This window comes from Aquarana catesbeiana, linkage group LG04, assembly GCF_042186555.1.
Source record: "Aquarana catesbeiana isolate 2022-GZ linkage group LG04, ASM4218655v1, whole genome shotgun sequence".
In the NCBI taxonomy this organism is placed as follows: domain Eukaryota; kingdom Metazoa; phylum Chordata; class Amphibia; order Anura; family Ranidae; genus Aquarana; species Aquarana catesbeiana.
The window spans coordinates 669,140,260-669,166,621 of record NC_133327.1 but is presented as its reverse complement, the minus strand read 5'-3'; the positions used below and the strand labels follow the sequence as shown (position 1 = coordinate 669,166,621).

The 26,362-nt window shown below is 44.2% G+C and overlaps 1 protein-coding gene and 1 non-coding gene across 6 annotated transcripts in view; both read left to right on the top strand.

The window, feature by feature from the left end:
* RTN4 (reticulon 4) overlaps positions 1-26,362 on the top strand; it is a 97,572-nt gene that overhangs the window by 3,442 nt on the left and 67,768 nt on the right. For 2 of the 5 annotated variants that reach the window (XM_073628581.1, XM_073628583.1), the window contains exon 2: positions 25,276-25,332. The exons of 1 other annotated variant lie outside the window; for it this stretch is intronic. In XM_073628581.1, the coding sequence (XP_073484682.1) occupies positions 25,276-25,332 (57 nt within the window). Of the gene's footprint in view, positions 1-15,054; positions 15,091-25,275; positions 25,333-26,362 lie in introns of all 5 variants that reach the window. 2 more of the 5 variants (XM_073628582.1, XM_073628584.1) reach the window with 2 other exon arrangements.
* LOC141142065 (small nucleolar RNA SNORA31) lies at positions 13,751-13,882 on the top strand. The gene has a single exon (XR_012244310.1). It is a non-coding gene; the product is annotated as a small nucleolar RNA SNORA31 (small nucleolar RNA).

The window sequence follows — 26,362 nt, the reverse complement described above, 5'->3', positions numbered from 1 at the left end:
TGGGCAGCTGCTGGAATAACGTATGGGGAGGGGGTGCATTGCCTTTCCCTGGGTCAACCTGAGGACTAGAGGAGAGAAAAATGATCCTTGTAAAATTTGTACCTACAGGTGAGCCTAGAATAAGACTTACCTAATAGGTACTGTAATTATCTCCTAAACCTGCGCCGGTTAGGAGGTCTACACAAAAGCGCTGTGTAAATTGATGGCACTATGTAAGTACCAATAATAATAATTCACTGTGCTGATGATGTCATTGGTGCATGTGCTCTGAAGGAACGGCCATTTCTTCAGGAGCGTGTGCCGTGACCAATGGCTCCAGCCAGTCACAGAGCCGGAGTCCACGTCCCTGGAAGGAAGGGGGGGGGGAGATGGCTGTGGGGACAGCATGGGCTTAGTTTGCAGGTAAGTTTCACATAATGTGCTAGTAGGCGATGCCTACTAGCACATATTATGCCTTTACTTTGCAAGAAAGAAGAAAGGAAGAAAAACCCATCAGGGTTTACTTCCTCTTTAAAGGCTCGTTGACACTTGCTGTTGAAGGGGGGCAGGCACTCCCACTCCCCCTTTTCCTAGGCAGCAGCTGGGGGTGTACGCATGCTGCAGTGGTTTGGCATTTACAGGGTTAAAACTGGCTTTTCCGAGGCATTTGACAGGCAGTGAGGAGTCGATAAGTCACCACCCTCACTGCCTGTCAAATGCCTCTGAAAAGCAACCTGAGCATAGATCGCTCATGATTCCCGACCTGCGTGTTTCTCTAAGTTTACCACAATCACCTCTGATAGAGATATATAATGGAATGCAGTGTTGGTTTGCCCTCAGGCCGCTCCTGTCATTCATTAGTCACCCTCAGTCACTCCCTGATGAAATGTGGAAGTTGTGATTACTCACATGGCTGTGCGGTGGCGTTAAAGGGGAACCCTTACTACAGATCTGACTACACAATGGGGTTGATGTTCTAAAGGCAAATAGGCTGGACACTTTGCAATGCACCCAAGGCTTGGTGAATGTGGTGAGATTTTATTTTGCATGTGCAAGATTAAAAAAAAATCAGATTTTTTGCATGCACATTTTTGGATGAGCTTCACCTCCTTCTCTGGGAAAAATTCACTTTGCATGGGAAGTTGCACTTTGCAAGGGAACAGGCTATTTATTTGCCTTTTTAGTAAAAGGAACCTCATTGTTGTCAGCTTTAGATTTGCTGCAGTACAAGTTTCAGGCTGGGTTCACACATTTGTGAACTGGGTGTGGGTTCTCGGCATCCAATTTGCAATAGTGGGAGATTTTGACCGGATCTCTATAGAGCGGAGTCACATATCTCCGGTGAGAATTTGCACAGGAGTCCTGCGCGTCTTTTGGTCCGTTTTTCAGATCAGAATTCAGCCAAAAGTTCGGGCTAAAATCGGACCTGAAATGGTGAACGGGGACTCACCGGACCCCGGCTGTGAGCTGCATGTGAACATAATGTGACCTCAACCTTGGTGATCTAATCCCCTCATCATATCGTCCTCTGTTGTCAGCACATGAGACGTATTTATTATTTATTACAGATCTTTATATCGTGCCAACAATGCAGCACTTTACATAATGTACATTCACGTCAATCCCTGCCCTCAAGGAGCTTACAATCGAAGGTTCCTATCTGACACGCATACCAGGGCCAGTTTAGACAGGAGCCAATTAACCTACCAGCATGTCTGCGGAGCGTGGGAGGAAACGCCAGAGCATGCATACTCCATGCAGATAGTGTCCTGGCTGGGAGTCCAAACCAAGGACCTCAGTGCTGTGATTGCTAACCAGCAAACTTTTATTTATTGATATATCTCCTACATAGAACATGAGTTGCTGTGTACGTCCTATATAGGTGTCAGTGTGTACCGGATGATTGTGTCTGTTCATGAAGATTGCAGATCACATGGTGCATTATGAAAACAGTCCCAGTCTTCTTTGTCAGCAGCTATAGTGTGATGGGTGAAGTGCGGAGTCTCTGGTCGGGATGTAGGCCATGAGGCAGGAGCAACGCTTTACTGCTGTTTGGATGTTAATCATCATGTCTGCTCCACCTAATGTACTATATATAGGAGATATAGGATTCTCCTAGCTATCTATCATTATTATTATTCCCGATCCCTTGCACTGTGTATGTATGTATGTATATATGCACACTGTTTAAGGGATCGGAGGGCAATATGTATGTATATATGTATATGTATGTATATATATATATATATATATATATATATATATATATATATATATATATATATATATATATATATATATATATATATATATATATATATATATATATATATATATATATATATATATATATATATATATATATTTTTATATTGTGTGTGTGTGTATAAGGGAGGGCATTGTATGTATGCCCCGATCCCTTACACCAGTGTTTTCTCAACTCCAATCCTCAATTACCCCCAACAGGTCATGTTTTCAGGATTTCCCTCAGATGAAACAGGTGTGGTACTTACTAAGGCAGTGAAACTGATCAAATCACCTGTGAAAAATAATGAAGAGCCTGAAAACATGACCTGTTGGGGGTACTTAAGGACTGGAGTTGAGTAACATTGCCTTACAGGATGCCCTGATCCCTTACACAGTATATAGGAGATATAGGATGCTCATCCCTTGCACTGTATATAACATGCCCCTCCTTCGCACTGTATATAGGAGATATAGGACGCCCCTCCCTCGCCCTGTGTATAAGGGATATAGCATGCCCATCCCTTGCACTGTATATAGCATGCCCATCCCTTGCACTGTATATAGCATGCCCATCCCTTGCACTGTATATAGCATGCCCATCCCTTGCACTGTATATAGCATGCCCATCCCTTGCACTGTATATAGCATGCCCATCCCTTGCACTGTATATAGCATGCCCATCCCTTGCACTGTATATAGCATACCCATCCTTCGCACTGTATATAGCATGCCCATCCCTTGCACTGTATATTGGGGATATAGGACGCCCATCCCTCGCCCTGACTATAAGGACGCCCATCCCTCGCCCTGACTATAAGGACGCCCATCCCTCGCCCTGTATATAAGGGATATAGCATGCCCATATAGCAGGCCCTCCCTTGCACTGCACACATCTGGATGCTCAGATCTATCTCCTTTTTACCCTTTTTTCCATTGCTTTCCCCTGGAGATGGCAGGTCTGTGCTGGCCATGCTTCTGTGATGGGTGGGGTGTGGGCAGTGAGCGTGCATAATAGTGATTTTGATGTCTGGGTGGGGAGTGATGTGTGCCAGCTGCTTAGAGAAGCTGGATTCATGGCTGACAAGGCCTTGGCTGCGGTGGGGGGGGGGAATGACTGGTATCAGGCTCCCCCATCACTTCCATCAGCCGGGGTTTACTCATTCTCTCTCTCTCTCTCTCTCTCTCTCTCTTCCTCAGACTAGTCCCATGTGGAGAGGATTCTGCATCCCTCTCCTCCATGACCCGATGTCTGGGTTAATAAATGACCTGTACTGTCCTTGCAGGCCACGGCCATGTGCTGTAGACTTTGTTACAACAGGTCCCGAGTCATATTTTAGGATTGTGTAGCAGTGTGGTGAGGTCATCACCCGGCGCACAATGCCCGCTATCAGCAGATCTGTGTGGTCACTGAGTATGAGCTAATAATGGTACATCCGGGGGGGGGGGGTCTAGTACTGAGATGTTTGCCTTTTTTGTTAATACGAACTCTGATAGATGGGGCTGCCTATGAGGCTAATGTCTCGTTTCTTATATCGGCCAACCAGCTGTCTGTTATTTCTTCAGTAAAGCATTGTGGGTGAGAGAATCCTCTTGATTGGTTGATAGGGGCAGGGAGGTTTTCTTTTTGGTATACTGTTTAAGGTTGAACTCCAACCTTCCCTTTATTCTTACATGCTTGTTAGTGTTACTAAACCCACAACAGTACAATCAGTCTGTATATGCAGTAAAGCATGCTTGTTATACTCACTGTGGAACCTAAGGGGTTAATCCTCTACATCAAATGCTGTTTGAACCTGTCTTCTCTGATCCTCCCTTTCTTGCACTGTCCCCAATTGATCTGTTGATAGTACAGAGCTAGTGGAGTCACTCTGCACATGCTCAGTTTGGTGTGTATTGCTAGACAGGATTTTTATTTCTTGGGAGGAAGCATGTGATCAGCACAGGGCCAATCAGCACTGTCCAGACAGTGGGGCAAGGGTCCAGCATCCTCATAGGTCAGTCAGAGGGAGTGAAAACTCCTCCTACAAGCTTTAACCAGACATTGATAGAAGTCACAAGACTGCTAATGAGAAAATGTATTTAGCAGTTTTATATTTACTAAAATAATTGCATTTCCATGTTCTGTGTGCTGTGGGAGACCAGATCGTGTTACTAAACCCAGGACCCTGCATTCAGTATAAGGCTCATCTTCTGTAGTCAAATTGTATACTCGCAGCACACTGTGAGCTTCTCTCAGTGTGCAGTAGAAGCTGCAGCAAGAAAATACCAGTGTAGTAATTGTTATTGCTTCTCAGATCTTTAATATAACTTATAGTTTTGCTGTTCTTTTTGTAGAATCTGAGCACCTTCACACCACTCCCTACTCGTAAAAGCTTCCAATTCACTCCTCTCTACCACATCAACGCAATTCACCTTCCAGCAAGTGTTTGGACTGTAATATGAAACCCATTGCAAACATGCTGGATATATACAGACTCCATGTACTTAGTGCCCTTGTGGAACTGACCCCAGGAGACAAGTGCTGCAAGGCATATGTACTAAGCTACCCAATGGATTGCCATGATGCCACCATACCTTTATAGACACAGCAAGGAGGAGACGGGCCTACAGCTCAGGGCATTACAATAGTATGCAGAACAAGTGATTTCCTCTGCACTGATTGTATATTTTTCCTGTGTGTTCTCTCCAGCAGTTTTGCTATATAGAGGAGTGTAGACAGTCCTAGTCCTGGCAGGGTGTGGAGTGTATGTCTGTCTTCAGTATTCTTGTGTACTTCAACTTATTAGTTTTCCTGACTCTACTGCATTGTGTGCGATATTCTGCAGAGAAGCAGAGGTCTGTACTGAATCGTGCAGAGTGGCCTCTGCAATTTCCCAACAGGAACCTAAAGTAATTCTGAGAGTAGAATATCATTATCATCCTCTTGTGTACAAGGTGTAATCCTCATCCTGTGAGTAGTACTGCCGCTACTACTAGTACAGTACTGTCACACTGCTGCTACTACTAGTACAGTACTGTCACACTGCCGCTACTACTAGTATAGTACTGTCACACTGCCGCTACTACTAGTACAGTACTGTCACACTGCCGCTACTACTAGTACAGTACTGTCACACTGCCGCTACTACTAGTACAGTACTGTCACACTGCCGCTACTACTAGTATAGTACTGTCACACTGCCGCTACTACTAGTACAGTACTGTCACACTGCCGCTACTACTAGTACAGTACTGTCACACTGCCGCTACTACTAGTACAGTACTGTCACACTGCCGCTACTACTAGTACAGTACTGTCACACTGCCGCTACTACTAGTACAGTACTGTCACACTGCCGCTACTACTAGTATAGTACTGTCACACTGCCGCTACTACTAGTATAGTACTGTCACACTGCCGCTACTACTAGTATAGTACTGTCACACTGCCGCTACTACTAGTACAGTACTGTCACACTGCCGCTACTACTAGTACAGTACTGTCACACTGCCGCTACTACTAGTACAGTACTGTCACACTGCCGCTACTACTAGTACAGTACTGTCACACTGCCGCTACTACTAGTACAGTACTGTCACACTGCCGCTACTACTAGTACAGTACTGTCACACTGCCGCTACTACTAGTACAGTACTGTCACACTGCCGCTACTACTAGTACAGTACTGTCACACTGCCGCTACTACTAGTACAGTACTGTCACACTGCCGCTACTACTAGTACAGTACTGTCACACTGCCGCTACTACTAGTACAGTACTGTCACACTGCCGCTACTACTAGTACAGTACTGTCACACTGCCGCTACTACTAGTATAGTACTGTCACACTGCCGCTACTACTAGTACAGTACTGTCACACTGCCGCTACTACTAGTACAGTACTGTCACACTGCCGCTACTACTAGTACAGTACTGTCACACTGCCGCTACTACTAGTACAGTACTGTCACACTGCCGCTACTACTAGTACAGTACTGTCACACTGCCGCTACTACTAGTACAGTACTGTCACACTGCCGCTACTACTAGTACAGTACTGTCACACTGCCGCTACTACTAGTACAGTACTGTCACACTGCCGCTACTACTAGTACAGTACTGTCACACTGCCGCTACTACTAGTACAGTACTGTCACACTGCCGCTACTACTAGTACAGTACTGTCACACTGCCGCTACTACTAGTACAGTACTGTCACACTGGCGCCGCTACTACGAGTGTAGTACTGTCACGCCGCCGGAGAGTGTAAAACGTATACATCTTCGGTTGCTTCTGGGTTATGTTGATAAATGAAGTGTAAATGACCAGAGATCTTGGTTACAACAACGTTATTTATACACGTCTTATTTTCTTCCATAAGGGCTCATTTAGACATGCAAAGAAATTTGAGCGCCCATTAATCCACCAAAAGCTTTAAAGTGTATTAATGGCCCATTTTTATGCATTTTTCATGTTTGTATCGCGTTAAAAACGTTTGCTAGATTTTTGTATTCTCTCGACTAGTAATGCTTTCTAATTGCATCTCAAAGGCGCTTTAATTGCAATAGGCGCATTTGACGCTTTTGCAGTGTTTTTACATTTAACATCAGTGGAAGTGTTTTGGAAGTGGCAAAAGGACACTTCGGGTCAATTACGATGGAAAGCTATCGCCTCCATGTGAACACCATTGGGCGCTGCAATGCACACAATTTTGGAAAGCATTCACGGAGCGTTAAAGAACGCTCGTGCAACTCCTGCTTTTGAAGTTGGTGTAAACTAAAGCTGGTCATACATTATACAATTTTCTAGTACAATTTCCTTTTTAGATTTACCTTCAGTTGTGTAGTGTAAGGGGCCTGCCTGGTTGCATACAAATTTAAAGTGTTTTAGGTTTGACCTTGACGTTTGTTGACTTATTGGTAAATCTTAAGGAAAGTTTTACAAGAATTTGTATAATGTATGGCCAGCCTTAGCCTAAGTGACGTTTTATGGTGATGCAAAATAAATGCAATTTTGACTGAAATACCATTTTGAAAACGGTGACGCCTAATAAGCATTTACACAAACACTAAATTGTATAGCTAGGGGTTTTGTTTTTTTTTTTCCTGCTTTTGCAGTCACAGCTGTAAATATTGCATTGCCACCTTGGGGGGGAAATGACATACTGTGCTGACATTCAAGTATAACCACTTTCTTTTTTTTTTGCCATCTGTGTTTTGTTAGGGAGATCCCCTTCAATTCGTGCCCATTAGACTCGCCAGAAAATGAGGATATCCCAGAAGACTTTGGGGAGGGGGGAGGAGGAGAACTGGAGAAGTGGAAGCTGGTACCTGTCTGGGGGGGGAAAGAAAAAAAAATGCCAAATATGGTAGAGGAGGAGGGAGGACTTCACGAAACTTCACCCAAATGGGGTCCATTTTTTTTGTTTTTTTTTTTGTTTTAACTACTTAAGGACTGCTACCCAAAAGTGGAACTTCTGAATAGAGGAATCCTGACCCCCCCCCTTACATGCCACATTTTGGCAAGTCATTTCTTTTTGACAGGTACCCAGCTCCCACTTCCGCTCGGGTCGCCTAGTCGGCCCCTCCCTTCAATCTTCTGGGACATGTCACAGGTCCCAGAAGATTGCCCAGCCATTCAGGGTGCACAGCGTGACTCGCGCAGTGTGCATCCGGGTGTGAAGCCGCAAGCTGTCAAAGCCGGGTGCCCACAAGCAATGCCACGGAGAGGAGCGAGGCTTTGGGCGGCCACATCGCTGGACAGGTGAGTGTGTGTTTTATTAACCACTTGCCTACTGGGCACTTAAACCCCCCTCCTGTCCAGACTAATTTTTAGCTTTCAGCGCTGTTGCACTTTGAATGACAATTGCGCGGTCATACAACACTGTACTCAAATGAAATTTTTATCATTTTTTCCCCACATAGAGATTTCTTTTGGTGGTATTTGATCACCTCTGCGGTTTTTATTTTATGTTAAAAAAATGTAAAGACCGAATTTAAAAAAAAAAAAAAAATTGTATTTTTTATTTTGTTATAAAATTTTAAAACGGGTAATTTTTCTCCTTCATTGAATGTGCACTGATGGATGGCAATCATGGGCACTGATCAGTGGCACTGATTGGCACCACTGGTGGGCACTGACAGGTGGCAGTGGTAGGTGGCAGGGGGTACTAGTGTGCACAGATGAGGCATAATTGCCTCTTCGGGACCGATGTCCCTTGCAGATGAGCCGGTGATCGGCTTTTTTTTTTCTCCTCGCGTTGTCAGCGTGAGGAGAGAAAAAAAAATGATTACCAAGCTTTTGTTTACATCATGTAATCAGCTGTCATTGGCTGACAGCTGATCATATGGTAAGGGGCCAGGACCGGCCCCTTACTCGGTTCGGTCTATGGACCTCAAGTTGCATCAAAGTCAGACCAAAGTAGTGCAGGGACTACTTTTGAAGTCGCACAGATATGAACGGTGCTCACTGGAAATCATGGGGTGCAGCTTTGCAGTCCCAAGTCGCGGGACAAGTTGCACAAGTGAAAACTGAGCCTTAGGGCCCTTTCACACGGGTGGACCGTATGTCCGTTTTTTTTCATCCATCAGTTTTCGGATTAAACACGGACACACATGTATCCCTATGGGATAGCGGATGAACATCCAATGACATCAGTCTCTGCTATGCTCCGTTTCTGATGACGAACCCTACTTTTCTATCCGTCATCGGATGAAAACGCACTCTACGGTCCTTCTTCATCCGATCCCCCATAGAGGAGAGCGGCGCCCCTACAGGTCGGTTTTTTTTTTTTTTTTGTTTTGTTTTTTTTTTCTTAACAGTTGTTGGTTTGAGCAGAGAGCTCTCTCTGCACTGAATCTCGGTTCTTTAACGATTAATCGTGCAGCTCTAGTAGTCAGTTTTTAATAGAACAGAGGAATTGGCGGGAACACCAGGGATTTAAAGTGTAAGTAAACCCTCCTATCGTTTTCAGCCAGGGAAGCTGCCATCTTTGCCTCTGTTTAATCTACAACTGCCATGATGCTGCTCATGTGATCAGTTTAGACACCAGCCATTGGATGGTTTGACAGTTTGGTTGAGAGCACAACCAATGGGAGTGTTACATTTCCGGCACGTGCCGGAAATGAAACCGTTTTGTGGATGGGTTTACTTCCGCTTTAACATAAAGAAAGCAATACAAAGAGAACAGGAGCCTTTCTCATACAAGTACATGGTACAGCAGGTACATATCAGGATTATGAAGTGATTTGTACACGTTTATTTTTTATGGCAGTCACAAAGATTCAGGATAGAGTGTGAAATGCCTCATCTTGTTTTTTTGAAAAATATATGAATTTTTAAAGGCGTATTTTGTTTCGTGCCAATCGCACTGGTAGCACGTGATCCATTTTCTGTTCGTGTGAAACTGAATGTGGCATCTTACCAAATTGCTTTGATTTCTCTTCCAAGCAAACATTTTAGCTAATGAGCTGGCAAGTAGAGGCTTCTCTGATGTACAGGACTATCACCGGCTGAACTTTGCAGAGCCCTGCCTCTAGTCATGTTCATACTCCATCTTTACCATGATTCTTCTACATGTATCCTAAACATTGATTACCTCTTGTTAATATAATACTGATGACCTTTTTGATTATAGTGGTCAGCAGACTTAAAGGAGAAGGACAGCTAAACCTTGTTTGGCTGTACTTCTATGAATCACAGGAATGCAGTTCCTTCTGCACTCTTGTGACCCCTTTTTTTTTTTTTTTTTTTTTTTTTTTTTTTTTTTTTTCAGCAGACAGCGGGCTGAAGCCTGCTGTCGGCTGACGTCACAGAGCCGGCCCAGGCTGAGGAAAGATCGTGACCATATGGTTGGGATCCACCCAGAAGCCTGGACCGCCATCTGGCTCAGCCTCTCAGCGAGCCACTGAAAGCCGGAGCCGGCCACTCTGCCCCCTCCACAGCCCAGTGCTCTAGTAAGCATGTGTGGGGGCAGATCTTGTCTGACAGTCACCAGCTCTCTGCTCACAGAGAACTTAACGATCAGCAATGTTAGATTGTTCTCAGTCTTATGCTGGCCATACACTATACGAAAAATCAGCCAAACCCATTTTCGAAAAACGAACATTCAGCTGTGAGCGCAAACTATGGTGCCATCGTGTAATGACCGATGTTCAGTGGACATAAATAAATGCATTTTTTTTTTTTTGTTCATTTTTTTTTTACATATACCTAGTGCAGACAGTTCTGACGGGAAACCATTAACCTTTCAATTTATCGTTCGTTTGGCAGAAAATTTCCAAACTTGTCCTTTGTTTTTTTGGCTCAAACGTCCCAACGATTATCGGTTTTGTGCCCATTAACAGGGTGAAAAACGAACGAACTGTCTAAATGACGAATTTCGGCCGATTTTTCATATAGTGTATGGCCAGCATTAGAACTGGCAGGAAACCGATGCAGCATAAAAAAAAAAGAACTCCATACTTCTTTTAAAGCATAGCCTACAGTTGAAATAAAAAAAAATATATATATCTATATCTATTATATTATATTATATTTTAATATATTTTCTATTTTTATTATTTTTTTTGACAGCCTTGTGGCTTATAAACATCTGCCACACTGCATAGCCTGGATGGCTGTTCCAATGTATTTCCTCCTAGCTTTGAGTGCCTGAAAGCATGTTGGATTGTATTAGGGTGCATTTACACTTGTGAATTCACCCTGCCTGTGAATATATGTGAGAACCCCAGAAGAGGTTCCGACGATTAGCTGCAAGAGGCACCCCTATTGAAAGCAATGGGAGGCTGTTGGTTCCCGCAGCTAATCGCACCCACTCGCATGTAATATCTACATGCAGCGATGATATGTGTCTCTGCCTCCAGGGCTGATGTGATTGAGTGGGTGCGATTAGCTGCAGGAGATGTAATCGCAGAAAGGGTGCATTTGCAAGTGTGAATACACCCTTACTGTATATGCATAGTAAGGGTATTTTAGCGAATAATTGGCTGAACTGAAGTGTGTTTGTGTGTTTGTTAGTGTAGCTGACAGGCTGCGGTCAGCAATTTCTTAAAGAGACTTAAGCTGCTGTCAGGTTTGACAGGCAGGCCCCCGGAGGCATGACAGTATACTCCCCATATGCAGGGCCATTCTGATTGTGCGATTTTAGCATTTTCTCATTGCTGAAGCTCCTCCATTCACTCTGGTTTTACACATTCTTTTGGTCAGTGAGGCCATCCATCATAATGATGGGTGAATACAAACACATGAAAGTGGGGTATAGCAGCATATTTTCACACAGCTTGGAAGTGTTGAAGCTTTGCCTGAGGATACTAAAACCTGCTGACTCTTGAAACCTCCCTGGACAAAACATAAACAAACTGCAAACCCCGCCCCCTTTTAAATGTTTTCTTTCACCAGGTGGAGAAAAAAAAATAAGCCTTAGGCCTCTTTCACACTGACGATCCGTTCAGGTCCGCCTGTCAGTTTTTTAGGCGGACCTGAACGGACCCTCCATAGATCTCTATGGAGCGTCGGATGTCAGCTGTGACCTGTCCGCTGGCATCCGACCCGCTCCGATCCGAAAAAGTGTAACGGAAGAAAAACCTACTTTTCAATCCGTGATCGGATCGGGTGACGACGGACTCTACGGTCCGTCATCATCCGATCCCCCATAGGGGAGAGCTGCGCTCTGACAGGTCCGTCGCGGCACACCTGTCATCTGCCTGCTCAGCGGGGATCAGTGGAGTGATCCCCCGCTGTACGGAGCCCGCTCTGCTCAGCAGGGGATCGCTCCGCTGATCCCCACTGAGCAGGCAGATGACAGGTCCTGTGCAGTGACGGACCTGTCAGAGCGCCGCTCTCCCCTATGGGGGATCGGATGATGACGGACCGCAGAGTCCGTCGTCACCCGATCCGATCCGAAAAACGGATGGAAAAGTAGGTTTTTTCCTCCGTTACACTTTTTCGGATCGGAGTGGGTCGGATGTCAGCAGACATGTCACAGCTGACATCCGACGCTCCATAGAGATCTATGGAGAGTCCGCTTAAAAAACTGACAGGCGGACCTGAACGGATCATCCGTGTGAAAGAGGCCTAAGTATCCCAATTCAGGTTTCTTGCCACTGCAGTTTTCAGACTGGGGACCACTAATCCACCATTGCATATCGGCCTGAGATGGTGCCGGTCCCCTCAGCTGATGTCTTCTGTACCTGGAGAGGACCCCACTAAAGGAAATGGATCACATTTGGCAGTGTAACTTTTTTTTGTTTTTTTTGTTTTATGGGTTGGGTAAGGGGAGGAGAGGCATTCTTCAGGTGAAAAACTGTGAATGTCACATGTCCACGAGTGTTCCTATTGAAATCTATGGAGCTAGAAATGCCTGAATATGCCCCAGGAGAAAAAAATCTGATGTATGAACCAGGGACAATTGGAAATAATAAGTTTCTGTATGTTGAGTGCAGTCCTAGAGGAATGAATTTAAAAAATGCTGCAGTGTGAATGGAGACTAAACCTCAGGGGTCTCCTGCTTGCACTCCCCTACTTCCTTGGTGGCCAACCTGCAGCCCGAGAGCTGCGTGCGGCCCTTTGGTATATGTGTGGCCCTCGGACCTCAGTAGTCTGTAGTGGGAACATTAGAGTAATAGCATTACCCTATAGCAGTGATGGTGAACCTTGCCACCCCAGCTGCATTTCCCATGATGCTCAGCCACTCTGCAGTGTAGTTGAGCACCATGGGAAATGTAGTTCTAAAACATCTGGGGTGCCAAGGTTCGCCATCACTGCCCTATAGCCACCTATACCTTAAGTCAGGGCTTTTTTTCCTCAAACAATAGGTGCTGGATCTCAACCACGACCCCCCCCCCCCAAAACCCTCCCCCCCCCACACACACCCTCCCCCCCCCCCACACACACCCTCCAAATCACATCAAATAGTGGGTGTGGTCATCTTTCACAAACAGTAGAAGGGTCTTAAAGGGGCATTAAATATCAGGATTGCATTACATACAGAGTGCAGAGTTCATGGGGGTTACACACGGAGTGCAGAGCTGTCACTTCTAAACACAGAAACCAGACTTCTGTGTTTACGAGTGATTGTGGTGAGCAGGCACCAAGGGGTCTGAGCCAGAGGTGGTGGAACTGAGTTCCACCAAGTTCCCCCTGAAAAAAAGCCCTGCCTCAAGTTAAAGTGATACTAAATTCGTGTGTTTTTTTTTTTTTTTTGGTTTATAAATAACAAACCTGTTCTACTTAGCTGCTCTGTGCAATGGTTTTGCACAGAGCAGCCCCGATACGCCTCTTTTAAGGTCCCTCTTCTTTGCTCCTGGTCCCTCCCTCCTGCTGAGTGCCCCCACAGCAAACAACTTGCTATGGGGGCAGTCGATCCTCAGCTCTGTGTGTCCATTCAGACGTGGTGATGCTGCTGCTCGGCCCCGCTTCCTGTCTTCCCTCATTGGCTCACTGACTGACAGCAGCACGCACCAAAAAAAAAAACATTAAAGCGAATTTTTAGTTTGGGTATAGTTTTGCATGACTGCATAATTGTTGCCAAAAAACAGCACTGAATTGCATCTATTGATAGACTGTAAGCTGCATTCTATTGCCTTATGGTTTGCACTAAGATGCTATAGAAACCTCCTTGCGCTTTCTGTCTGGCAGACTCTGTAGCTTGAGCAGTTTGAATAGAGGAGTACACTACACTTTATCAGTTTGGTGGTCCTATGGAATTTGTTGGGAGCTGGTGTAATTCTTAGCATTGTTTTTAATGTTTATTAAAAATAAAAAAAAAAATAGAACAGCACTGAAAGCTGAAAATTGGCCTGGGCAGAAAGGGGGGTGAAAGTACCCGGTGTTGAAGAAGGTTTGATTCTATAACTTTCATAATCGGATGAAATGGGATACTTTTTGGCAAAAGATGTTCTCACACTTCATCAGGTGATTTTTACATTTTTACGTCACTGATATGAAATTTTGGAGGGGTTTTTTTTTTTTTTATTTGGCAGGCAAGCCGGCATCTTTATCTCTAACCACTCCTGGCCACTAACGTATGCAGAGTGCAGCTCTGTCCCAGCAAAGGCCAAGATATTTGACATGTGGGGCAGTAAATGACAGCATGGCTTCTCCTTCTCCGTGCTTTACAAGAGACAAGATGTTGTCACTCAATGGGCAATAACTGGGTCTATGGGGGGTGGACTGGAACAGAACTGTTAGTCCATAAGGAATAATATAATAATAATATAATCTGAGTAGTTTGTGTAAGACCCCATACACACGATTAGATTCTGCAGATTTAGCAAAACCAGGCCTGCCTGATTGCATAGAAATTGAAACTCTTAAGTTAAGGTTTGACCTCCATATTATATGGTTTTGGTAAATCTGAAGACAAAAATCTGCAAAAAATCTTGGTGTGTATGGTATCTAAATGGTTGATGTAAAACTCCCAATATGAAGGTGGTCAGTAGTCTGGAGTAATACTGTTTGTACCTCCATGACTGCTGATTTTGCGATCCCCATTGATGTCCTGATCCAGTGATGACAGGACCATTTCATTATCACATCATAGTTGGGAAGTCTTGAAGAGTTTGCCTCTCTGCTGATCCGGGGTTTCTCCGCTCCCCCGGTGTAGTGGAATAGATTGGTGAAGAGGTCGGAGTCGGGGTCTATTTTCATTCCGTTGATGGTTGAGTTCTTACATTCATGTTTAAAATAACATCTGTGGTTTCAGGTTCCCAGCGTACATACAGACATTATATACATTTAGCTAGGCATGCGATCTGGGTTGGTTCATAGTAAAACCTGGGATGGTTGACGGGCTGAAGGGTTCTTTTTAAATGCTGTAACTTGACTGACACTTTCTACTTTATTTACAGGGCGTCCATTTTTAGCCCAGTTTCTTCGAACAGAAGGTAACTAAACACCTGGATGTTCTAAACCAATCCCAAGAATATAAAATCAGTGATTTCTGAACTTAATTATATAACATCATTGTTTTATAATAATTGAACATCCAATCAAATAATTACATTTTTTTTGTATCGAGAATGATTTTGATTCAGGAAATTTCCAGAAATCTTGTACAAAATAATTGTAAATCTTTGACTCAGGTCATTGATATTTATATGAATCAGTAGAGCACTTCTCAGTGGTGCCCAAATCAAGTTCCTTTGTGTCAGTTCAATTTTGTAGCTCTTTCTGTTGGGTTGTTTGTAGTTGTCATTACCCTTCTTTTTTTTTTTTTTTTTTTTTTTTCTCCTCTACTTCCTGTCCTGGACACACAACAAGGAGTAAGTGGAAATCCCTCCAGAGTGATGAGAATTCCCCTTTGTGCGTGTCAAGGGACACTTTTTCATGACACTCAGAAGCACTGCCCTTTTTTAGCAGATGCTCAGCGGTGACACCCCCACATATCTGCTAATGTGCTGCACCCCTGCATTTCAGTGCGGCAGAATTTTGCCACAAAGTCAGGGACTCGTGTGTGATTTTGTGTATAAGGCAACGCTTTTAAAATTAATGGGGCTGTCCTACATGCGATGCAGAAATACATGTGTGCTCGCTTTGTCACACTTACATAGACCGAATCATTGCAGGAACTGGGGGAAAAAAACAAACAAAAAGAAAACTTAACATCACATGTATGGACTGCTGTATGATTACCCAATGAAGTGTCTAACTTCAGGTGATACACAGAGATGAAACCAATCCTCCTACATAAGCTGTACTTGTTTTAACTGCAGCCACCTTTTCTCTAGAGCCATTAAAAGCCCCCAGATCAAAGGCTATTTCTCTGCTCCAAAAGGCAGGGAAGAAGGTATCTGTCATCCACTGCACAGCATAGTGCAAGAAGCTGAGTGTAATCTGAGACCTGAGTGGAGGGAATGGACCCCCCCCCCCCACACACACACACACACACACACACACTCTATCAGGGAAACCTGCACAGTTTAGGATGTTGATCACCTTCTGGAGGGGAGGGGCACCCCTCCCTCTATCCAGAATTCGGACGGAAGAGAGGAAAGATCCCTGGATCCCTGGGGGATCTCCTCCCAAACCCCCCCCCAGGATTCCTTAGTGTTGTCATAACCTGTCCAAAGTGACTTGTGCAGAAAGCAGAGGGAGACAGAAATCGCACTAGGTGCTTTGGATTGAGGTAGGTACACACTATAAAGGTATATACCAGGGATATGCAATTAGTGGACCTCCAGCTGTTGCAAAACTATAAGTCCCATCATGCCTCTGCCTCTGGGTGTCATGCTATGCCTCATGGGACTTGTAGTTCTGCAATAGCTGGAGGTCCGCTAATTGCATATCCCTGGTATATACAGTAGTACCTCGGATTAAGAGCATAATCCGTTTCAGAACAATGCTTGTAATCCAAAGCACTCTTATATCAAAGCGAGTTTCCCCATAGGAATCGATGGAAACTCAGATAATTTGTTCCAGTGTCACTGCTAGTGTATGCAGTACCACATGTGGCCAGAAGTGGGGGGGCGCCGGAGACACTCAGAGAGGCTCCGAGACCACTTGGAGACACTTGGGAATCTCCGAGCGGCTCCAGCACCCCCACACCTCTGGCCAAATGCAGTACTGCACACTGCAGAGGCTTGAATATTGCGAGACGACGCTCGCGAACCGGAACAAAAAAAAAGTCTTGTATTACGAAATGCTCGTAGACTGCGTTACTCGCAGAACGAGGTTTTACTGTTCTTTGTTCATTTTTCATTTCGGAGCTGTACAACCACTTTAAACTTGCCAATCCTTCTGCTTCCCAAATCCAGAGTGAGGGTCAGCTCAAGGCTGAACATCATCTTTTCCTGCAGATTGATGATACATCTATTGCAATATATATGGAGCTTTTAGTCAGGTCAGCGGCCTGGGGGGGTCTAGGCTTACTGGACTGTGCTAATCTCAGGACTGGATAGACAAAAATACAAATCCTTTTGACAGGTAACACAGCACTCATAAATGCATTTCAGCTATTTGCATGGAGCTCAGCTTTGAAAAAGCAGGATTATTGCTGGCAAATATTTGGACGATTGAAGTAAATGCTGCTTCATCTTATTCACTTTGCTAAATGAACAGACTATTCCAGGCTCTCTGTTCAGTATATGGAACCTATTGAGTCAGGTGATGCACTCTACTCAATAGTCAAGCAGGGAAAAGAGGCTGATCTACAAATCTCTACATCATATATTGTATTAAAATAGGACCGTGCAAGCACCTGAAAGTCATATCAAAAATTATTTAGTCAACCACTTTACCTCCAGATTTACCCCCCTTCGTGACCAGGCCATTTTTTTTTTTTTTTTTTTTGCAATACGGCACTGCGTTACTTTTAACTGACAATTGCGCGGTCATACAATGTTGTACCCAAGTAAAATTTATGACCTATTTTTTTCCCCACAAATAGAGCTTTCTTTTGGTGCGATTTGATCACCTCTGCAGTTTTTATTTTTTGCGCTATAAACAAAAAAAAATTACAATTTTGAAAAAACAAAATTTTACTTTCTGCTATAAAACATATTCAGTAAAAAAAAAATTGAAAAAAAAATCAAATTTCTTCATAAATTTAGGCCAATATGTATTCTGCTGCATGTTTTTGGTAAAAAAAAAAAAAAAATCCCAATAAGCGTATATTGATTGGTTTGCGCAAAAGTTATACCGTCTGCAAACTATGGGATATTTTTATGGAATTTTAATTTATCTTTACTAGTAATGGCGGCGATCAGCGCCTTTATAGCGGGACTGCAATATTGCGGCAGACTGTCGGGATACTAACTGACACTTTTTGGGGACCAGTGACCCTAATACATTGATCAGTGCTAAAAAGTATGCACTGTCACTGTACTAATGACATTAGCTGGGAAAGGGGTTAACATTGGGGGCGGTCAAAGGGTTAACTGTGCCTAACCAGTACTACTACTACTCACTACTGTGGGGGAGGTGATTGTACTAGAGGGCATGAATATGTGCCCCTTGCTTAGCAGAGACACGGGATCCATGTCTTCAGTTCAGTACACAGGCAGATCGCCGTTCTGTCGGTACAGAAGCATCGGTGGGTGCTGGCGGACATCGAGTCCGCTAATTGGAACAGGCCACGCGTAAGCCCCAGACCTAGGGTTGCCACTTGTCCAGGATTCACCCGGACAGTTCGGGTTTGGAATCTTGCGCCTGGGTTTCAGACTGCCTGAAACCCGGACATATTATTCAGACTGGACTATGGCTTCCCGGCAGCACTAACAACCCCCCCCCCCCCCCCCCCACACACACACACACACACACACACACACACACACACACACTGCAGAGGAGAGAGGGCTTGACCTCTTCCTCTGGGCCCTACCCCTCTGTCTGCCTGCACTCATTAGAAAAGGAAAGTGCGGCTGGAGATTTGAAGTCCAGCAGCCTCAGATATATCTGGATAATGTGCTGATTGCCAAGGGGTGAATGAGCTCACCATCCATCCCTGTCTGTGATTGAAGTCTCCCCCCCCCTTCTATCTCCTACCTCTGAGTGAGTACACTAAGGTAAATCGGGGTTCTCAGAGCACCCCTTACTTTAGAGTTCCTCTTTATGCCACAGTGTTCCCCCTTCAATCAGAGTCCTCTCCGTACATCAGAGTACTGTGTTCCCCCTTAATTCAGGGTTCCCAGAGCATCCCTTATGTTAGAGTCCCCAGAGTTCTCCCTTACATCAGTCTGCAGAGTTCCCCCTTACAGTGAAAGGGAACTCTGCGAGATCAGATGTAAAAGGGGAACTCTGTGGACTCTGTAAAGGGTGACCCTTCTTATTAACTTCATATGACTAGAAATGTTATTTAATAGCAAAATATATGTTGCGCTGTGTGTGTGTGTATATGTATATATATGTGTATGTGTGTATATATACATACATACATACACACACAGTTAAAGGTATTGTGTACTTTCAAATGTTTCTGTTTTTTAACTCTGTATCAGTATAGTGATATTCCGTCATTTTACATGTTGTGGCTGAAGTTTGTAGTGTCATGGTTGATCAATTCCCCCCCCCCCCCCCATATGTCCATGTATTCATTTACAGCTTCTGGCAGCTTCTTGTTCCGGGTCACACAGCATCCAGTCCATGTTTCACCATTTGCTCTGTGTTGCATCACAAATGTGGGTGTGGTAATGTGATGACCTCATCTCTCCCAGCTTGGTGATCATTGCTCTGCCTGCCAGATCTAATTGCTGTGCAACTATCACATGCACAGCACCAGACTGAGGAACCCCGGGATTGTGGGATACAGGGGGGGTAAAATAAGTATTGAACACATCACCATTCTTCTAGGTAAATATATTTCTAAAAGTGCTACTGACATGAAATTTTCACCATGTCGGTAACAACCTGTGCAGTTCGTACATACAAAGACACCAAAACAAGTACGTTCAGAAATGAAATTCTGTGTGATAAAAATGGAATGACACAGGGAAAAAGTTATTGAACACATGAAGACAGGGAGGTGCAAAAAGGCATGGAAAGCCATGATGCCAGCTGAAATCTATCAGTAATTAGAAAGCAATCCTGCCCCTTGTCAGTGCAAATTAATATCAGCTGGTTCAGTCTCAGCTGATGGCCTATAAAGTGTGTCTCATTACCAAGGTGTCACACAAACTTCTCATGATGGGTAAAAGCAAAGAGCTCTTAAGACCTTCAACTTATTGTTGCAGAACATACTAATGGCCTTGGTTACAGAAGGAACATGGAATGGTGACAAGGACTTTATGGAAAGAGACAACCAGCCCACATCCCTATATCAATGCACAATAGGAAGTTTTCCTCTTAATGGGAAGTCTCAAAAAATACATCAAAGAGTATAAAAATAGTGGTTTTATTTTATCAAAAAGTTAAAAAACATGACGCATAATAATGAAGACAAAAATGAAGGAAAAAGTGGATGCCAAATTTACAAATGATGGTGATACAGCAAATGTATACAAGACAGATCGACAGTACTACACTTAACCCCAAGTTACATTGGTTACAGAAGGATTTCCAAATTTCTGAGTGTTCCAGTGAGCACTGTTGGGGCCATAATTCGGAAGTGGAAAGAACATAATTTCACCATAAACCACCCACAACCAGGTGCTCCTCCGCAAGATTTCTGACAGAGGAGTGAAAAGAATTATCAGAAGAGTTGTCCAAGAGCCAAGGACCACTTGTGGAGAGCTTCAGAAAGACCTGGAATTAGCAGGTACAATGGTTTCAAAGAAAACAATAAGTAATGTACTCAGCCGCCATGGCCTGTATGCACACTCACCACACAAGACTCCATTGCTGAAGAAAAAAGCATGTTGAAGCTCGTTTAAAGTTTGCTGCACAACATTTAGACAATCCTGTGAAATACGGGGAGAATATAGTCTGGTCAGATGAGACCAAAATGGAACTCTTTGGATGCCAAAATACACACCATGGGCACATTAGGGTTGCCACCTCATCCCTTTAAACCCGAACACATATTGATTACACAGGTTCTGTGGCTGATTAATGTGGTAATTAAACTCACTTGGTGCCTTATCTGCATTTAATTGGCCTCAGAACCTGTGTAATTCATATGTGTTCGGGTTTAAAGGGATGAGGTGGCAACTCTAGGGCACATGGCACATCACCCCAAAAACACCCCCCCATACCAACAGTGAGGTTTGGAGGACATCATGGTGTGGGACTGTGTTTTAGCATACAGTACTGGCAAACTTCATATCATTGAAGGAAGGATGAATGGAAAAATGGACCAAGACATTCTTGATAAAAATCTACCAGGATGATTTGGAGATGAAACGATGGAGGACATTTCAGCAAGAAAATCATCCCAAACACAAAGCCAAGGAAACTCAATTTGGTTTCAAAGAAAATAAAGCTTTTCGATTGGCCCAGCCAGTCACCTGACCTGAATCTAATAGAAAATCTATGGAAAGAACTAAAGATCGGAGTTCATAGAGGAGGCCCACCGAACCTTCAAGATATGAAGACTGTGTGGAAGAATGGGCCGAAACCACACCTGAGCAACGCATGGGACTTGTTTCTCCATACAGGAGGCACCTTGAAACAAAGGATTTTGTACCAAGTATCAAATACATTTCAGTTAGCGTGTTCTATATTACTTTTTTATTTTATTTTTATTTCCCTGTCATTCCATTTTATTATGTTCAGAACTGAAGTTATGTGTATTTGTTTTGGTTTCTTTGTATGGATCGAATGGGTTGTTACCGACTTGGTGAAATCTTCATGTCATTGGCACCTTTAGAAAAATATGTACCTAGAAAATGGTGAATTGTTCAATACTTTCTACCCGCTGTATGTAGTTCCTTCATAGGAAGTGTCAGTTTTCACACTACAGACAGGCCGTGCATTAACCTGTGCAGTGTCATGCTGCTTACTTGTTTGAACACAGACCCTTCTGACACCGCATGTGAAGATTTACTCTACTATAGGCTGTGTACAGGACAACCAATGACACCATGACACTACATGATGATCGGTGCACATCTTATACAGGTGAAAAACACAAGGTGTAGATAGGGTGGTTTAGAATGCTCTTAAATCCTGCACAATGTGTGTTCACTTGAACGCATGCTCTATTCTCTTTCACAGCTCCCACCCATCCTCTGTACCTGCCATATTGTTTGACTGTTACAACAGCAAATTAGTGAGGACAGGTTGTGAGTGTCATGAGCAACAGTCCCAGCGGTAATTTTAAATGAGTGTCTCTGTACTATTCGCCTTGGCGTCCATCTCCTTCATGTCCTATGAGCAACATTAGATACTATATTGTCAGAAGTATTGGGACGTCTACCTTTTTACATGCACAAGAACTTTTAATGGCATCCCAGCCTTAGTCTGTAGGGTTCAATATTGAGTTGGCCCACCCTTTACAGCTATAACAGCTTCAGTTCATCTGGGAAGGCCGTCCACAAGGTTTAGGAGTGTCTATGGAGTGAAGGAGTGTCATTCTTCCAGAAGCACATTTGTGAGGTCAGGCACTGATGTTGGATGAGAAGGCCTGGCTCGCAGTCTCCACTCTAATTCATCCCAAAGGTGTTCTATCGGGTTGAGGTCAGGACTCTGTGCAGGCCAGTCAAGTTCCTCCACCCCAAACTCGCTCATCCATGTCTTTATGGACCTTTCTTTGTGCACTGGTGTGCAGTCATGTTGGAACAGGAAGAGGCCATCTACAAATTGTTCCTACAAAGTTGAAAGAGTGAAATTGTCCAAAATGTCTTGGTATGCTGATGCCTTAAAGTGGTTGTAAAGGCAGAAGGCTTTTTATCTTAATGTATTAAGATAAAAAAACCTGTGTTTAACATCTCCCCGATAGAACAGCTTTGGGATGATTTAGAGCAGAGACTGTGAGCCAGGCCTTCTCGTCCAACATCAGTGCCTGACCTCACAAATCCACTTCTGGAAGAATGGTCAAACATTCCCATAGACACTCCTAAACCTTGTGGACGGCCTTCCCAGAAGAGTTGAAGCTGTTTTAGCTGCAAAGGGTGGACCAACTCAATATTGAACCCTACGGATGTCATTAAAGTTCATGTGCGTGAAGACAGGCGTCCCAATACTTTTGGTGATATAGTGTATTTTAAACACATTTTTGTTTACTGTTTCTGATTGACTTTTTTTGTTTGTGTTGTGTGGGGGTTTTTTTTTTCCTATGATGGTCACTATGACAACAAACAGTAGCACATTTACTGCAATGTGATATAAGACCAGCAGCAATGTCTCTGAGGATCAGCTCTGACCTCTGCTGGCATCTCCATGTGTTGGAAAGTCACCAAATATTATGTAAGACAAATCGGCTATAATTGATTCTGAGCATGTTTTAGATGCAGCAGTCTGACTTGAGGAAGACATGAAAAAAATCTTTGACCAAAAGACATGCGTTTTATGTTTATCTGTATTAAAAGATGGAAACTGGAGATGTGCAGCCCTTGCTGATTAAAGGGTAAGTTCACTTTTGGGGGGGGGGAGAATCTCAAAATATAACCTACAATTGCTACACAAGCCATGCTGTAATTTAGCACTGTCGGTGTGTAGAAGTCATCGACTACTTGTATGATTGGCTCGCTGATTATTTATTTATTTTTTTTCCCCAGAAGTCTTCACAAAGATGCAAGTCAAAAATTTTAGCCCCCCACAATCTAAATTTCAGTTTTTTGTGGAGATGCCCCCCCAAGGGTAGATACATTCTAAAGGACTGTAGGCCCTGCAGCTTTCCTTATTAGAACACAGGGTGTACCAGGTGATTCTAATGAACCATACCCTCCCATTTAGAATCAGTCTGGTGCAGATCATGTATCGGATATGTGATGCAGAGCGCTCTCTTTGCTGCTGTATATCTACATTGGGGATGTTGGCATGTCGTAAAAAAAAAAAATGGTTGACATGAAATATGAACCAAGCATATCCCTTTTATAGCGGGGGTCGGCAATCCGTCGATCAACTGCAGGTAATGGGTAGCCCGCGTCCTTGCCTTGCTGAACCCCCGTCTGAACTGCTCCTCCACCCCCCCATGAACTGCTCCTCCACCCCCCCATGACATTTTGCGCCGTCTGCGCATGCGCCGGCTCCTGAGAATACAGAGACGAGATCGGGCGCCAAGCTGCTGTTCTTTCGAAGTGTCCCCCATCGAATAGTGCATGCGCATACACAGGACAGAGCCGTACTTCAGCTGGAGTGACGTGACCAGGGCGCAAGCGCACATTGTAGGAGGTATCCCTCGATGGGGGATACCATTTCACGGCCACAATTATAACCTATACAAATAGCGGGGCGGGGAGACCGTAGTTCTCACTCTGCCTCGCTGATGCGGGGTGGCTTTACAGTGTGCTGATGGTCCGGTTTTGTCGGCGTTGCAGGGCGGGTTTGCTGTGTTGAACGCCCGGTTTTGTGTGTGAAAGGGCGGCTTGCAACACAGACAACACCAGCTCTTCAACACAACCACCCCCCCCCCCCCCCTGCTGTTTTGTATAGGTTTAAATTGTGCCTGTGAAATGGTATCTCCCATCGAGAGACACCTCCTATGATGTGCGCATGCGCCCTGGTTACGTCGGCCCAGCTGATCGACAAATCAGCTGTTGTGCTGTTCCGTACGGCGCATGCGCAGTACATACCACACAGTATTCGATGGGGGGCACTTCTCGACATGAACACCGGGCAGAAGATTCAAACAGAAAGTAAAAGTAACTCTTCCAGGTAAAAACAGATGCAACGGGGTGCACCATTCCATGGGCGGGATTGAGAACCGCATCCATTGTAACGGCAGAGTGGAGACACAGGCATTACTTTTACCAGAGGCAATGACAGACATTTGACAGATTACACCTGATCCCCGGTGTCTGAGGCCCGGTCTGTCCTGAAGGCTTTTACCTGTAATGGACACCAATGCGGGATATCCGTAACGCCAATAGTCTGATCAGTGCCAATAAATAGCATGTGATATGTGGATACAATTTCATCTTCCAGTGATGCAGCAAGTTTAGGGACTCTGTTCTGGTTTGCAATGGCGGCGAGCTAATGTACAAATACTGCTTGATTTCAGATCTCTCCTCTTCATATGTGTTGTCATTAACAAGCATGTCTTTAATATGAATAACGCTATTTGTACACACAGTGGGGGAAAGGGTGTGGAATGGAATAAAGGGAACTGATGCCTATTACTGAAAACCGCACTCCTTGTTTCCTGTTCCTAATAAGCAACCGGTTTTAATGATCTGGAATCCAGTGCATTGCTTTTATCAGTGTTACATTATGGTAACCTGTTCACATTGAATCGGCTGCCGCAAGGACCTCAGTGCACCTCAAACCACGCCTCACCCTTTGTTGGCGATGCACGGTACCACTTTATGGTGTGTCACAATGCAGGCCTGTTGGTGTGCTGTTCACAATGAATGTTAACGTGTGCCATGTGCTTCTGTAACGATGTGAAACCAGATAGATCTGTCCTGTGTAATAAAATGTAAATGTTTTCTTGCATCCTGTGTGGTGGAGAGTCGTCTTTGTGTTCCCTATTCCCCCTGCTTGTCTATTGTGCATCTTACTTCTTCTGCTGAGGCTTTCTTGTGTTTGTTTTTCAGATGTGAACCTCTTTCCTCTTCCTGCTTCATCTGTACCTCTGATGCAATCCTCTGCAGGCAAGTTCTCTCTGCTCCACTCCGCTCTCACTGTTTTATACACTGGCTTTATGCTTCTGATGTCCTAGAGTAGCCTCTCTGCTTTTTTTCTTCTTTTCTAATACGGCTGTGTAAACACTTTTTAATACTTTGCATGGAAGCAAAATGACCATTACCAAAGCAGATAACAAAGCCCCTCCAACAATCTCCATCCCCAGTTCTTAACCAGAATATTAATGATGTATAAAAATATAGCGTGCCTTAGAAGTAGTTATTCTAAGCATGGTGTTCTAAACTTATCAAAGCAGCACAGTTTGGGGGGTTCCCAGGCACACTTATCTAATGGGGGAGAAGAATACAGTCCTGGTGTTGTAGAGATCCAACCCAGGGAAAATTTTGAGCCGCACACTGTGCAAAGCCATATGACATAAGGAAGATGGTAGCCTTTGCCCAAGTCACTCCCCAATGCGTTTCGCCTTGTCCCCGGAGCTTAAAGTACAACTAAAGGAAAAGCTTTTTTTTGTTTTTAGTTTTGGATAGAGTGGAGGTGGATTAGGACACCTGTCAGTTTTTATTGTTGTCTGTGCCCCCGTCAGGGTGAGTCTCCCTCTTTTTGGCCTGTTTTAATCATTAAAAGTAAGGGTCCCAAATTTTGGGTTGTCCCCAGAAAAGTAATAGAGGGGAAGTCTTCCAATGCAGCCATTGGTTCTGGTGACCTGGGGGTCCCCAAAGGAATTTCCCTTAATTTGCTGGGATTTCCTGTTTGGCTATGGGACCAGAAGTGAAGGAAAATCTCTGCAATGGGACATGTTGATTGGGGGTAATCTGACAGCGGTTATAACCCTCCCTTGCTCTATCCAGAATGAAAAAAAAAAGTTTTGACCATAGTTCTAATTTAAAAATGGAGGTTCTCCATTTAAGCCCTGTAGGTGGGGAGGACACTTTGGAGGGCTTGGCTTGTACAGAATCTTCCAGAATATTCCCAATGCTCCCATATTATCTTCATGGAGTCAGGACTGACTCCCATCTAGCCCACAGTGGGATCTACTAA